Here is a 15,584-nt window from a genome sequence, read left to right on the forward strand (position 1 = left end):
CCCTTAAACTTTGTTCTTTGTGTCAAAAAATCTTTTAAACTTTCAAAAGTTTCAAAAATACCCATAAACTTCCAAGATGAGTTTAAACATACCTTTACCGTTAGTTTTGGATGGAAACCGTTAGTATTTTGTGTAAAAAATACATCTAAATTTTCAAAAGTTTCAATATTATCCTTGAACTTAAAAAATAGATAAAAGAAAATATTCTTTATGTTATACAAACAGAAACCGTTAATATCGTCTTACTTCTTTATTTTCTCTATTTTTTCTCCCATCTCTTCTTCAATACCCTCTTACTTCATTTTTGTTAACTAACATTTGTTTATTAAAAAATAATAAATAAATGAAATGGTACACTTTAATTAAGATATCTGGATTATTATAATAATAAAAAATAAAGGAAACACCAAGGAATCTTAGAACTTGAATATTTTAACAAAGTTGTACTTAATAAAACTTCAAATAAATTTATCACCATGTTAAGAGTGGAACATTTTTAAACTTTTTTTTTTTAATTTAGATTTATTTTTTACGATAAGATATTAACGGTTCCTATTTATATGTATTAATGGTGAGAGTTTTTTTTAAAACTTTTTTTTAAGCTTCAGGATATGTTTGAAACTTTTGAAAGTTTAAGGTATTTTTGAAACTCTTCCTAAAATTTTAAATGTAAAATACGAAAATTTAAAATTATTTTTGACACGTGTACAAAGTTCAACAATAATTTTTTATAATTTAGAAAAAAAACAGAAAAGATAGTTAATCAAACCTTAAAAATTTTGTGAACTTCAGCCGCCAGACCCACCCTTTCGAAATCCCACTCTTTCTTCAACCTCTCGTTGCCGCAGGTACCGCCGCCCACTCTGTCGCCGTCGATCAGTGCCACCACTCCAATCGGTCGTCTACAGGTTGCGTCCACTTCGCCGCTGTTGACTGTAGGTGTTTCCGTTTCTCCCTCTGTCTCACAGTGTCCCGCCGTCCTTAGACGCCAGTGTGGTTTTGGGTGTTAGATAAGATTTTGACTTTCTGATTGGGGCGTTTTTGGATGCTTTTTGGTGATCCATTAAGGTTTGGCCTATAATCCATTTACCCACCAAGTTTCGAGTGTACATTCGAGGTCTTGAAGGGGGGGTTAAATTGTTGTCCAACAGGAATTGAGAACAATTGCGAGTTATTAGTGAACTTCCTTTGGGTTCTTGTTTATTTGGGTCCTAGATTCGAGTTTTGAAGGTTGTTAGCGTTGTATTGCAAAGTTCAAGTGTGTCTGGTTCGTTTTTGGTAAGAAGTAAGGCTTTGAAACCATTTGGATTTAATATTTCTATTTGGAAATTGGGTTTACAATTGTAACCCATAGTATTTGAATTTTGCATACGTTGGATTCATTCTTTAGAGTAAGAGTTGTTTGGAGACTTCTGGAATTGAATTCTTGGTTTTTTTTTTTTTTTTTTGGTTTGTAATTAAATTCTTGGTTGGGTTACTGACCATGTTATTGGAGTTTGGTCGGGGAGTTTAACCCATCCTACAATATGTTTGTTTTCTATATGTTTTCAAAGGCCGATGATGATTCCTTCATTTCTAGTACGTCACTTTCTTGTTCTGAAATTTATATTCAACTATCTGACTCTTGCTTTCAATTCATTGATTCTCTATCGTAATCACTACATACACTAAAGTTGAAATTGAATTGTAAAAAATCCCCTTCTTATGTTGATTATGTTTAGTTCGGTTTGATTGAAATTGTATCACTTTATTTTCAGATCATAGAAGCTTTGTTTTCTGGTTTCTGTATGCATATATTGAATTTGAAACTGAATTCTTTCTTATGTTGATTTTGTATTTGAGTTGGAATTTTTAAATTTTTTGTGATATAGCTATTTTAGTGCATTAATTCATCATTCAGTCTTCTTTCCACCTAGTATGTTGTAGTTTCTTTAATTTTAGTTTTATTTGCACTTAGTTTCATTCCAATCTAACTTTACTTTGTTATCTTTCTTTTAGGACCCAAACTAATTGATAATCACTTCAATAATTATCTTGACATGTGCTTGGAAATTGTTGAAGGCATCATTATTTGCTTGTAGATGGTTGTTATTTTATATACCATTCAGTGTGAGTGTAATACATATTTAATATGGAATTACAATTTTTATTTTCCGTGCTACAATCTAAAAAGAATCTTCATTTATATTTTTCTAAGATGTTATTTTTTATAATTTGAAATGTATAAAAACGTACCATTTGAAATGTATGATTAACTCATAAAAAAAGCTTGATATTTCATTTTCACATTGAAGTTCAAAAGTTTTACACACTCATTCGAAATGCCAAATATTTTTTTATTCTATGAATGGTGCAAAATGTAATAAATCTAAGTTCATGAGTTATTTGTCAACCTAATCATATACTAACCGAAAAAGATAAGCCTAACGCATTAGTTATCAAAAAAAATATTTAGGTGTTACTAAGCTACACTTATAATTTGACAACTAGAATATTTAGTTGCCAAATCATTAGTTTTTTACTATTTAATAAAGGGTTGCATGAGAACCCCTAAACCCTAACCTCACCAAATCCATAAAAAAACTTTAAACCATAACCATTGAAATCCTTAAAAGATATATTATATAAATATAAATTGTTAAGTTATTGAATGTTCATGTTTGAGTGCTAAGCATTGAATTAAAAAATTTGTGTTTATATGACACTTTGAGAGAATTCATTATGTTTTGAGAAATTGCATTTCTTTTTTTTTTTTGGTCTTAGAAAAGTTAGAAAAATATATGTATAGTTGAAAATTAAAATCTACCAGAGAAAAAAAAAACAAAAAAAAATTAATTTCATTTATAAAAATTACACAAAATAATCCAATTGAACTCAACTCTGCATCTAATATAGATTTTTTTACTCAACTCATCACTTCAAACACAAACAATAATTACCAACTCAATTATATACTCAAACACAAACAATTTAACTTTTTAGATAATTTAACTCTCTAAACAATAATTATCAAGTTAATTTTATACTTTTATTGCATGTCAAACACCTCTTAAAGGCAAACACACGGACGAGATGAACACGGACCAATAAGAGCAGCAACCGACAAAGACAGAAGTCAACCACCACATCCATAAAACAAACCAACCAACAATAGAGGGAAAAAAACAACCAACAAACTAACATCTAAAATAGAAGCCAGAACCAAACCAACCAAATAAAAAACAAACAATGTCTGAATTCTGAAACATAGCTGCAAAACACAACTATCGTCAGCCACAAGCACTTCCCATTCTGCCTTAAAAAAACATTACTGAGGATGCAAAGAACCAGGAACCCAAGAGGACATAACACCTCTGTTTATAGGTGTCAAAAGAAGATTCTAAAAATGTTTAGTTACTAACATAAAAACTAGTTATGTTGAAAATTATATACACTTAAAACGTCATAGTCTAATAACTCAAACGACTATTTAGAAATTACACATCTTAATAACTCCAACCGACTGTTTAAACATATATTATTCCTAAAACCCTTATATGCGCTCCAAAAAGTCACATATAACAACTGAAACGACTGTTTAGAAATTACAAATTACATTTAGCATGCTGAACATTGTTCAATCAAACATTTATTTTATCTATGATACATAAGAAATTAAATGAAATTACATTATTATTCCAAACCAAAACTACGTAATTGGTAGCCTAGTAATTTTGTCTATTACACATGACATGATCTCATAAGACACATCCAGACAATAAGCGCTTAGATTCTTACTCTCGGTGGTGCCGGCGGTATGCTTTGCTCATGCCGAAAGAAGTTAAATTGATCCACCTTCGCTTTCACTTCCATCAACCTTTCAAAATTGTTCCCAAAGTATTGATGCCCCCAAACGCTAGCTTCCTCATAGCTTGTCAGGATCCTGTCCTCGTTGTTTGTTCCAATGTCAAGGTCTCTATAATTTGCATACGCTGCTCTCGGCGATTTCGATACAAAAGGAGTCATGTAATTGTAGAGCTCTCGAGTCCATTCCAAGTGTCTGGAATCAGCATCAGGATGTTGCCATTTAACGTAGTAGCCGATATGTATGGGATATCCAGCTCGATGTGCGGAAGGGGTTTCTGATTCAGAAATCTCATTCATTTTGCCTCCAAAAGGGATCAGTATGAACTGCACTTTTTCAAGTTCTTCATTTTTAAACCTTTCCCACATGCCTTCAAGGGCGGTTTCTGAGATCGGTTCAGTGGGGTAATCGGATTTGATTTTCTGTCTGCCGTTGTCGAGTGGTGATCTGTTGAGCAAGAGTTCTAAGCTTTTAGCAGAAACAAACCCACTTGCTGAAAATGCCATTGATTCAACCCAACTCATTTCGAGACAATCTTCTTTTTTTAGCCCTAGCTCTGGGAAAGTCTTCTCCATAAGAGAGAGAAGCTCGGTTGCTTTTCCAAGATATAAGGAGAAGAATGAAGCCTCCATAATTCTTCCACTTCCATCGCTTGAATTGAAAGCTGGTAAGATTAAAGGGTGCTTTTTAGTTTGAAAATTTTAACAATATAAGATTAAACACACGACAAATGAGGTTGAGAGATTTTAACTACTAACCTTAATAGCAATAGAATATATCAATTATTATGGTGAACTATTATTCTTACTTTGATCACTATTTTTTCTTATAAGTAATTTATATTGATTATGGGTTAGAAGTATTTAGACTTAGTCTAAACAAAAGCCCAATAACTAAAAATATTAATTATTAACGTATTCTAGAGAAATTATTTGCATAAGATATTTGGAGTGCATATTGTAGAATTCTCAAAACAAATGGAAAAAAAAAAATGTGTAATTGTAAAGAATGGTCTAGATAGACATTTGTAGTGACTAGACCATGAATGTGTTCGCAAAATCGTAAACATAGATTTAGGAGTGTCAACTATAAAATAGAAGAGATGTCTTAGCATTTGTATCAAACCAAAAAAATTAAAAGTGATCAATAACACGCGGATAATGTTACGAAATCGACAATTAAAGAATACAACAGAAACGTTAAGAAAGATTGACACGCAGATATACATGGTTCACTAACTGTGTGTTAGCTACATCCATGGGACAAAGAGAGAACAATATTATTAGAGAAAATGTTTTCTGAATACAAAACGACACCACTAGGGTTAGAGAGTTTATATAATGTGCTTCTATAAACCCTGAGATTATAATCTTAAATAATCATAAATGATTAAAAATATGCTAAATATGAATTCTAAATAGGTTTTGGAGGTGTTGCCCCCGAACTTCCACCAAGGCACACCGCCCCTAGACTTGGTTGTTCGAAGTCCCGGCTAACAAATTAAAGGCATTCCAATAAGTAGCCTCTTTCTTCAAATTCTCCTTCAAATTTCCTCTTTATCTTCAAAATTTCTACTACGTACGCATAGTGATTCTTTGTTAATCATAAAATTGTTATTTTTATCACTATATGTAATCTTTTCTTCCTTATCTTTGTGGCTTTTCTCAAAGCCATCTTGCTCTTCTTTCCTTTTCATCTCCACATGCTTCATCTGTACTTTATATATATATATTTGAATGGATTTGGGACATGATGAAGATGCTACAAGAATACCAACCTAATTGGGATTCTCTAACGCACCTATTAAACTAATATTGTATCTTTCTCTAAAAAGTATTAGTCTTTCATTTTTGGATAATCATGGTTGTGAGTGTGTTTGATATGTCTTTTATGGAAACAAACAAACAGGGTGTTTTTAAGTGTAACTGAATCACTTTGTATGTTTGCTTAAAATATTATTTTGATCTCAATACTTTCAAATTTTTTCTATTTAGTTTATGCAATTTCAATAAATCTTAAATTTAGTCCTCAACTAACTATTTTATTGACTTTTTAAAATATATATATACATTGTTATCAATTAGCATTTTAATTTCTTACACGCATTAACTATCTTCCAAGGCATATGCAATACACATTATCTATTTTTCTTACACACATGAGGGTAAAATACCTATCTGGGCAGAAATGGTATAAAAAAAAATACTTGGATATTGCATCTCAGGCTGGACCAATCTTTGTGCAGCTCACCCAAGTGTCCAATCACAAGTTATCATATGATAATTTTTTTTAAAAAAAGATATAATATTTAATATTTTTTCAACCTTTATGATTAAAAATGATCATCGAGATGGAGATGAGTGTAGCATGAGTTTTCATCTTAACTAATTTCATAGTTGGCTCATGTGGTGAAAGAAATGAGCAAACCTGTGACCCATGCAGAGATGAAAAGATCTTGATCTACCTCCGGTGCGACGTATTGCCAGCGATGGATTAAGTCAGCCGCATTTTGGTCCCATGTTTTGCTGAGAGAAAAGGACGTAACAGTTGGAGGGACTGGTACCAACTTCAACTTCCATGCCAAAACAATCCCAAAGCTTCCTCCTCCACCTCCTCTAATGGCCCAAAACAAATCCTCTCCCATTGAATATCTATCAAAAACACTCCCATTTGCATCTACAACATAAGCATCCACCACATTGTCCGCTGCAAGACCATATTTTCTGACCATCATCCCGAACCCGCCGCCGCTCAAGAACCCCCCAATTCCAATCGTCGGCACAAACCCCGCCGGAAATCCAAGGGTCCGACTTTTCTCGCCAATTCTGTAGTAGAGTTCGCCCACGGTTGCCCCAGATTGAACCCATGCACTCTCGTCCTCCGTGTCGATGGTAATTGAATTGAGGTTTATCAAATCGATCAACACGAATGGGACGTTTGCGACATAAGAACTACCTTCGAAGTCATGGCCGCCACTGCGAGTTCGGATTTGGAAGCCATGGCTTTTGCAGCAAATGACTGCAGCTTGGACTTGGGAAGCATGTGATGGTGTGATGATGGCTACTGGTTTGGGAGTTTCGGGTTCGGAGAATCTGAGATTGCGAATTGAGAAATTTAGAACATAAGAATAAGATGAAGAAGATGGAGTGTGAATGAGGGTTGAATTTGAGTCATTATTGTTGGAATGAAGATAAATACAGTGAACAAAATCTTCCATATTGTAACCCCAACATCCCAATGTTGCTAATGAAAAAAGAAGAAGAAATATGAAACCATAATAGCAGCTGCAAAAATATTTCATTCTTTAATTTCTTTTCTTTTCGGCTTGTTTGATCTTATGCAATTGCAAACAAGTAGTTCTTTATATATAATTAGTAGTAGACTCAAAAGCCTCATTATTGCAAATTCACGTGTCTCTCTCTTTTAATACAGTATTTACTGTTTCACAACATTTAATTGTCTTGAACAATCAAATAACCCTACAAAATAGTTATTTGTTTCAATTGTCAAATCTGATTGGACGACAAACTTATCCGACAGTTTGGACGACGGCAAGGTAGCCTAGATGGACAGCAGAGGATCTACGACAAAGGTTTTGGTTTTCAACATAGAGAAAAAGCGGAAAAAAAAAAAAAAAGAAACCTGAAACATGTTAGGCTTTATACCATTTGTTTTTTATTTAGACCCCGGTAGTTGTTTCGTTTCTAGGTTTTGGTTTTTGAAAATTATGTCTATTTTCTTTGGTTCTTACCATAGTGTAACATTTTGATTTATTATATAATTATGCGTTATTTTGTTGTGGATTGTTTGGTTAGGCCGGAATTCAAGATTTGATTGATTGGCTCAATTAATTTCAATTTAATTGAATTAATTAAGATTAATTGGTTGATTCGATTCGATTTGTTTCATGAATGGAATATTTAGTTAATTTGAAAATTTTGGAATGTCAAAAATATTCTATAGGATTTTAGTAAATTTGAATTTATTTGGATTTATTTGGATTCAGGTTAGGAAGGGAATTGAGTAGGAAAAGGAAAAAGAAAAGGACAAAAAAAAAACATTATATAGGAGGGTTTGTTTGGGTTAAAAGTGAAAGAAGGAAAAAAAACAAAGAAAAGGAAAAATTTTATTTCCATTATCTCTCTCCCTCTCGGGTTGCATGCAGAAAAAAAAAACAAATCGGGCACCTGAAAGCCATAGGAGAAAGAAAAATCAAATTCATTAAAGATAACATTTCTGGAGATGAACACTTTACCATCTTTGTTCAGACATCGATGTCCCTTGTGAACCATGGTTGGACCCAAGAAAACACATTTATTAGAATGGAACTGAAATTTGTTTGGTTGGTATGCTCAAAGACATGGAAAATAGGTGCAACCAAACACTCTTAGTTTTGTAACATCTAGTAGTTTACTATACATCAGTTGTCTAGGTGATTGGTTCTTTAGTACCAGCGAGGGAAGATCATTTATCAGATGATATGCATTAAGAAAGGAATTCCACCAGAACTGAAGAGACATTGATGCTTGTTCTAGTAAGGTTTGTCCCATCTATACTAGGTGTCTATGTTTTCTTTCAGCTCTTCCATTTTGTTGAGATGTATAGGGACAAGAAAACCGAGAGGCAATGCCTTGTGAATTGCATAACTGATGCAATTTGGCATATTCACCACCATTATATGACTGCGGTGCTTTAATGTTTGTTTTAAAACTGTATTTGAACAACTTGTAGGAAATGTTTGAAAGTCTGTAGTGTATCTGACTTTTGTGTAAGAGGGTAGACCCAGAGATATCTACTATAATCATCAATAAATTATATGTAATATCTATATCCTTCAGTGGAGTTTGTAGAGGTTGGACCCCATACATCTGAGTGTATTAAATCACATTTATGTTGTGCACGAGACAAAGAATTGAGGAAGGGTAGGCAATGGGCATTACCAAGACAGCAAGGTTCACAAAACTTAATCTCTTCATTCAACTTAGTAGGAAGATTACAAGTTTTTAATATAGTCTCCAAAACTCGAAGAGAAGGATGACCTCGTCTCCTATGCCATAACCCTTTTGATTCTACTAAGTTTGCTCCACTTTTGGTCAGAACAAATGTTGTAGAATTGTTATTTTTGTTCATTGGGTTGAGAAAACAGCTTGCCTTTTTGATATTTACATCAACTGGGATCATCTCTGCTTCATTCAACTGATATATTCGTCTTTAAGAGTTCCTTTCACCAGTACTTGTCTCAAACATTTGTCCTTAACAACACAACAATCATTATAGAACTCAACAGAAACATCATTATCTTGAACCAGTTTTGATATACTAACCAGATTCTTTGCAATGTTTGGTACACACAAGATGTTTTTAGATTCAGCTTACAACTAGAGGAACTTAAACAACATTGCCTATTGAGGATATGTCTAACTTTTGTCCATTCCCTACTATAATATGTTCATTACCTGTGTACTTAGAGGGATTTGCTATATTGTTGGGATCTGTTGTGACACGGTTGGTTGCTCCACTATCTGCATACCAATTAAAGTCCCCTGCTGATTCAATCTGAAGAAATGGATTCAAGTTCTGTGAAGTAACGAAGGCTGAGGGATTTGCCCCAGGGTTCCCTTAATTCTAAGTGTTTCCTTTACCACTGTTTTGATTTTGGACATATTCTCGATTGTACCTTTGATAGCACACATCTACAGCATGTCCATACTTGGAGCAAACCTAACAGGTAGGCCTATTTCCTCCACCACGACCTCTTCCTCTGTTTCCCCTACTGTTGATGTTTCCTCTAGATCCATTAAATTGTTGCCTGTTAACTCCTTATGTGTTGCTCTGTCCAAGGGCCTCGTATGTAGAGTTGTGCCAATTGAAAGCAACATTGGTCGAGGCATTATGGGCAAAGGTTGTAGTGGCTTTTGAAGTATTCTGGTGTTCCAACCTCTTCTCGAATGACAGAAGTTCAGATTGTATATCTAACCAAGAGATCTCAGGCTTACTCTGAATAACTACCACCACTGGATTATACTTCTCATCCAGCCCAACGAGTACCTGAGACACTAGGTTACGTGTAGACACTTGGCTACCAGCTTGAGCCAGATTATCATAGTGAAGCTTCATAAGTTTCAAATATTCAGACGTTGACATTTTACCTTTACGAGTTCGTTGAAAAACTTGGTGAAGATAGTCTTCTTCTGCCCTCGACTGAACTCCAAACAACGAGTGAATGGCATCCCATAGACTCTTAGCACTTTCGTACCCCGTCAGTTGTATAGCAACTTTAGGAGTCATAGAGTTGTATAACCACCCTAACAAGAGTTGGTCTGCTGTAACCCAAGCTTCATACAGTAGGTTCAGGGACTTCACGCAGGTAGAGCTTGAAGCTCCATCTGAGGCTTGAGAGTCTGCTTCACCAGGTTCAACAGTTGACGAAGTAGACACAATGAACATAGGAGGACATACTTCAGTTCCAGACAGATGACCTTCAAGTCTGTATCCTTTCAGAATTGGAAGAGCTAGCATCTTCCACAGTATAAAGTTTCCTCTCTCCAACATGGTGCTAGTTATTTGATTTAGCAATTGGTTAAGGGGAGGTATGTTGAACTTTGACGATTCAGTGGTCGCATTGAATCCTATGACAATGGCGTTTGCCATAGCTGCTTTGAAACCACGTTAGAAAAATAAAGCAGATGGAAAACGGTACCGTTTACCTCTTCGTTGTGCACGATAGAGTCAGGTAGATAAACAATGTGAAGATAAATCTTATCGTTTACCTCATCATACTACAAAATGGAGCCTCGGAACTTATACAATAGTAAAACGAGTTATCGTTTATCTTTTCATTGTATACGATAGGATTCAGGAGCTACACGATAGAGGCTATCGTTTACCTTTTCATTGTACACAATGGACGCTCAGTGCTAAAAGATGAACGGTGTATTCAGTCGTTTAGCTAATCGTTGTATACGATGGAACCAAATTACTAAAGGATAGACAAAGAGCTTTTCAACTTTGCCTCTTCATATTCTTTTCTTACATTGGAAAGAGGCAGCATGCCCAATTTATACACTATTCCCTATTTAAGAGATTCAAAGAATTAAAAAATTATATACCAAATGACTAATGAAATGAGGACACATGGTCCAATACATGAAGAAAGAATATTTGTTTGTTATCACCCAATCCTAACAAAAATCTAGAGCACTAAGGGACTAATCCTTCATGACCCACCTCAGTGATATAGCATTCTTTAGCTGATGTCTTTTCTTGACTCATCCTTGGTTGCTGATGTGGCATATTCTCTAACATTTCTCTCTCTCATACGCACGCAAGACGGAACCCCCTTTCATCTTCGTTTCTTCTGTCTCGGCTTTAGACCCACACTGACGCCCTTAACGTCGCCAGCCATTTCACATCACCAGCCGTCGGAGATCTGTGCACGAGTCGTTTAACATCGTGTCGCCTCCACCCAAGTCAACTGACGTTGCACTGCCATCAACCCTCAAATCGCCAAATCCAGTTCTCTAGCCGTCTCTCTTTCTCTCTAACGTCGCTTTGTTCGTCCGACCATCATGGTTCATCACCTCATTAAGTCGACGTTGCTAGTCTGCCACGCAGTTTTCCTTCACCACTATTTCGTCAGATTTTGGTTTAGGGGTAAGATCTTGGTTTAATGGTGAGATTTTTTATTTTTGGTTGAGTGCCTACTTAATTTTTGGATTAAATCTTACTTGCCTACAATGTATTGACTATAGATTGGAGTTGGTGTGCAATTAACTTATTGTTTAGTGGGTTGATTTTTTACATTTTCGACTTAATTTTGGGTATGTAATTAAACCTTATACTTTTTTTGGAAACATCAAAGGTTGATGTACATTAGGTGTTTTAGGATTGGACCTAAAGATTTAAATTGAGGTTTTTGAAGTTGATGTGAATGTTGCATATTATGTTAGGGACATTAGTTCAAGTCTCTCGTTGGAGATTGGTTGCTTCAATCTCCAGGTAGTAGGTGTTTCGTAAACCGTCAACTTACTTACTAGCCCGGGTGATTTTGTAACCATAGTTTTACAAGATAACGATCTTAACTACTTAAAACAAGATGTTATTTGTTAACCCTAGGTGAGCATGCATCTTATCTTTGTTATAGATTTTAAATGTCTAATTCATTTTATAACACTTTCTAAAATATAGACATGCTTCCAATCCATAACCTTCATCAGGCCATTTTACAATTTAATATAACTAATTATATTAAATACATGAAACCCTAAATTATGCATACTATATATTATAACAAATTATAACATACTTTCAATGCATGATACATACTTCCTATGGTAGAATTTTAAATCTACATTGCATACTATATGCACATACAAGATTTATTTAATTATAACATACATTTAGAATGCATAAATAATTAAACACGCATTGATATGGCCCAATTTTGGCATCCTAAGCAAGCAAACAGCCTAAATTATTACAATAATAATTAAAAACTGCCTTGAACTATCAATGGACCGTCTGAACCAACTTGAATCGATTCCAAATCACCCAAACCGGACCTTCAATGCTTGAATTTGGGCTGAACCGATCAAAATCCTGTTGATCCAAACCTAAAAGAGTAAAATCGGCCCAATTGAACCACTTGGACCACCGATCAAGAGGTCCGCTAAAATTTGCTTTCTACCAGCATAAAATGAAATAAAAAAAAGATTGATTCGGCCGCCCTCCGAGGTCGTATCGATTGGTTGCCCCGCCGTGATCGAATGAGAATGGATAAGAGGGTTCGTATCGCCGGAAAAGCCAAAGGATAATGTAATTAAATTACTCAAATCAAAATTTGCACGTTTCAAGAACATTGTTGTGATGCTGCGAGGCAGAAGCGTTTCCTACTGCAACCAGCTGTTGAGCGTGCTTCAAATCTTCTTCAATTACAACCTAATTGTAACTCTATTGACTCTAATAAATTTATAGACACTTAATCATATATTAAGGCCCATGAACAAATAGCCAATTACAACAATTACTATAGAATTGAAGAGGAATCTAATGCTAAAATTGTGAAAATATCCATATCAGCACCATTTCATACAACTTATAAAAAACACCCAGTAAACTAAAATTAACGTAAATTGAGTGCTTAAATCATGCTCTGATACCAGTGTTGGTGTTGACAATCAATAACCTGGAGCAATTAGGATCTTAAGCACTCTAACTACATCAATTTTAACAATCAAGCATGCATGGTCATAAAAATAGAAGTGGGGTTTTTGAAATTCACCTTTGAAGATTCCTCCAAATTAGCAACGATTCCAGCTCGAATCTCCTCTCCTTTGACTTCAAGACTACCAGTTCATCTTCCTTACTATCCTCTTGACCCTTAGATTGGATTGTGGGAACCAAAATGAGAATGACTTTAGTGAACTTTGGAGAAAAACTATTTTTTGTGTCAAGGAGAAGAACCCATTCTTCATCAAAAATTTCTCTTGCATGAACTCTCTTCTACTCCATGAAGCCAGGTTTTATTCTCATTTCACATGCAATCAGATTGCATTCTTAGTTGACACCAAATACTTCAATAGATAATGGAATTGAGAGGTGGAAGAGGTGGTGGAAGAAGTGGGAAAAACCCACTTCCTTCCATTTTTTATTTAAAAAATTGATTTTCATTAAAATCAATTTGATATAAATTTAACCAAACTCCCTTAAATTAATTTCATATAAAACCAATTCAAATAAGTAATTTTAAATAATTAATTAAATAATTTTAATTAATTAAAATAATTTAATATCAAATATTAAATTATTAAACCACCAATTCCTTAACCACGAATCATTATTCATGTGTTTCATATTAAAATCATATTTAAAGATCTTTCAATTCTCCAATTTCGTTTAATTCGACAATTAAACGTTTAATTATATCACATATAATTAATAATTCTCTCAAATCGAATTTGAACGTTTCAAATTCTCTCATCACGTTGTTCTAAGATTTAGTCCATTTACGAGTTAGTAGAGGGACCTAATGGACCTACAATCATCAGCTCCAACGATCCGAGATTAATTGCCTAAACTTTTTTAACTGAATTAACTAACATTCGTAACTATCGGGTCATTCCACTAAAGCCCAATAACTGCACTTTTCTCACTATAGATATATTTCTGTCCACTTGATTTAACCATGATCAGTAACTCGATCTTTCCCAAGTTGTTTGTATTAATAGCTGAGTGAATATTACCGTTTTACCCTTGTAATACATCTTTCTCCTTAAGTCTCCACTGATCTACTAATGAACAATTGGTTTATGGTCCTACCAATAAATCGAGTCCCTCTCAATCATAGAGAGGGTGGGGCCCCTTGTTCAAGATTAGGAAACAGTACTTAAGGGAACAACCTATCTACTAACCCTAAAATGGGTAGGAATGAGTTCCATATTGCAGGACTATGTCCCCAGTTGTCTACCCGATCTTACCCCTAAAATAAGAGGCTTATTGAGCGGCGCTGTTGGGCCACTCTCACCCATGGAAATTAAAGGATAATTTTGAATAAATAGAAGTTCATAATTAGCTCATGATTGAGATCGAGTTTCCTTTGGTCATCAGATTGAAATAGTTAATTTTAACAGTAAATGGTCATTATAAAGAAAAGATACTATTTCGTGGTTCGATCTTATGCAAACATCCTTTGCATAGGATGCCCCCACTCGCATGTGTCTACATGAACGATTTTGGAATCACATCGTTTGTATCTAATACAAAGCAGACCGCATCCATAGTGTCCCCAGAAGATATCCAACCCTATCCTTATACTTATAGACCGTTTTTTCTATATATTCAAACCCTTCCTTCTTTATGTCTCCACATAAGGTTCAAGTATGCTATAGCCAGGGGTTCGTTAGTTTATTGGATTTAGGCTTTACAAGTGCAATTTTACATATTCAATAACAGCTTTATTGAATAAATCTCAACATCTTTATTGTAAATAAAAATGTTTAATTTACAAATTGCAAGTTTTAGGACATACAACCCAATAAGACCCTACCAAGACAGAGTTGTGGTTATGTTCCATATAGATGATCTTTCGGTATATGAAGTGTTTGGGCAACCAGAAAGTACTATGTGTGGCTTTCTTGCTTACAGATAATGCTACCATCTGATGGCAGTCCACTGAAAGTATGATTGGTGTTGAAGCTAGGGCGATATTTGGGAGCAGTTTAAAAATCGGTTTTACCTAAAACACTTCTCTGCCAGCCTGAGGAATGCTAAAGAATATGAGTTCTTAGATTTGAAGCAGGGTTGGATGTCGATCGAAGATTATGATCAAGAGTTTGACAGGTTGTCTCGTTTTGCTCCAAAGTTGGTTAGCACGGTGGTTAAGAGAGCCAAAAGATTTTTCCAGGGCCTAAAAAATAAGATACGTAGTTTTGTATGGGCCTTCAAACCGACTACTCATGCAGAGGCACTCCGTTTGGTGATAGAGATGGACACTTTAGAGGAAGGGGAACGCCCAAGACCTCAAAGGTCAAAACCCTCATCAAGACAGAAGAGAAAGGCAAAGCATAAGGCCCTTGAACCCCCACCGAAGAGCTTAAGAACGTTTGGACCATTACGACTTTATCAGCAAAAGAACCTAGAGATAGAAGGGGTCTCAAAAGATAAGCTCGTGTCTAGAACATGCAAAAAGTTTCATGTGGGGTGTTGTCTAATTGGTACGAGAGTATGCTTTAAATGAAAATAA

General features: G+C 34.7%; 2 protein-coding genes across 2 annotated transcripts; both read right to left on the reverse strand.

The window, feature by feature from the left end:
• Positions 1-3,468: 3,468 nt before the first annotated feature.
• On the reverse strand, positions 3,469-7,185 carry LOC120083391 (tetrahydroberberine oxidase-like). The gene is made up of 2 exons (XM_039039139.2): positions 6,272-7,185; positions 3,469-4,508 (listed from the first exon to the last, which is right to left on the reverse strand). The coding sequence occupies exons 1-2, from the start codon at positions 7,143-7,145 to the stop codon at positions 3,766-3,768; spliced, it is 1,617 nt and encodes a 538-aa protein (XP_038895067.1). The 5' UTR covers positions 7,146-7,185; the 3' UTR covers positions 3,469-3,765.
• Positions 7,186-9,664: 2,479 nt separating this feature from the next.
• LOC150034352 (uncharacterized) lies at positions 9,665-10,495 on the reverse strand. Its single transcript, XM_090316688.1, has one exon. The coding sequence runs from the start codon at positions 10,493-10,495 to the stop codon at positions 9,665-9,667; it is 831 nt and encodes a 276-aa protein (XP_090172814.1).
• Between the last annotated feature and the right edge of the window lie 5,089 nt (positions 10,496-15,584).

Source organism: Benincasa hispida, chromosome 8 (genome assembly GCF_027475165.1).
Source record: "Benincasa hispida cultivar pf3 chromosome 8, pf3_genome.v1.1, whole genome shotgun sequence".
NCBI lineage: Eukaryota > Viridiplantae > Streptophyta > Magnoliopsida > Cucurbitales > Cucurbitaceae > Benincasa > Benincasa hispida.

What these genes read in the sequence shown, in the direction of transcription:
- LOC120083391 (XM_039039139.2), bottom strand. Translation starts at nt 7,145, where the DNA reads ATGAAATATTTTTGCAGCTGCTATTATGGTTTCATATTTCTTCTTCTT. An exon ending in CATCTCTGCATGGGTCACAG is followed by an intron (nt 4,509 to 6,271) that starts GTTTGCTCATTT and finishes TAATCTTACCAG; the next exon opens with CTTTCAATTCAAGCGATGGA.
- LOC150034352 (XM_090316688.1), bottom strand. Translation starts at nt 10,495, where the DNA reads ATGGCAAACGCCATTGTCATAGGATTCAATGCGACCACTGAATCGTCA.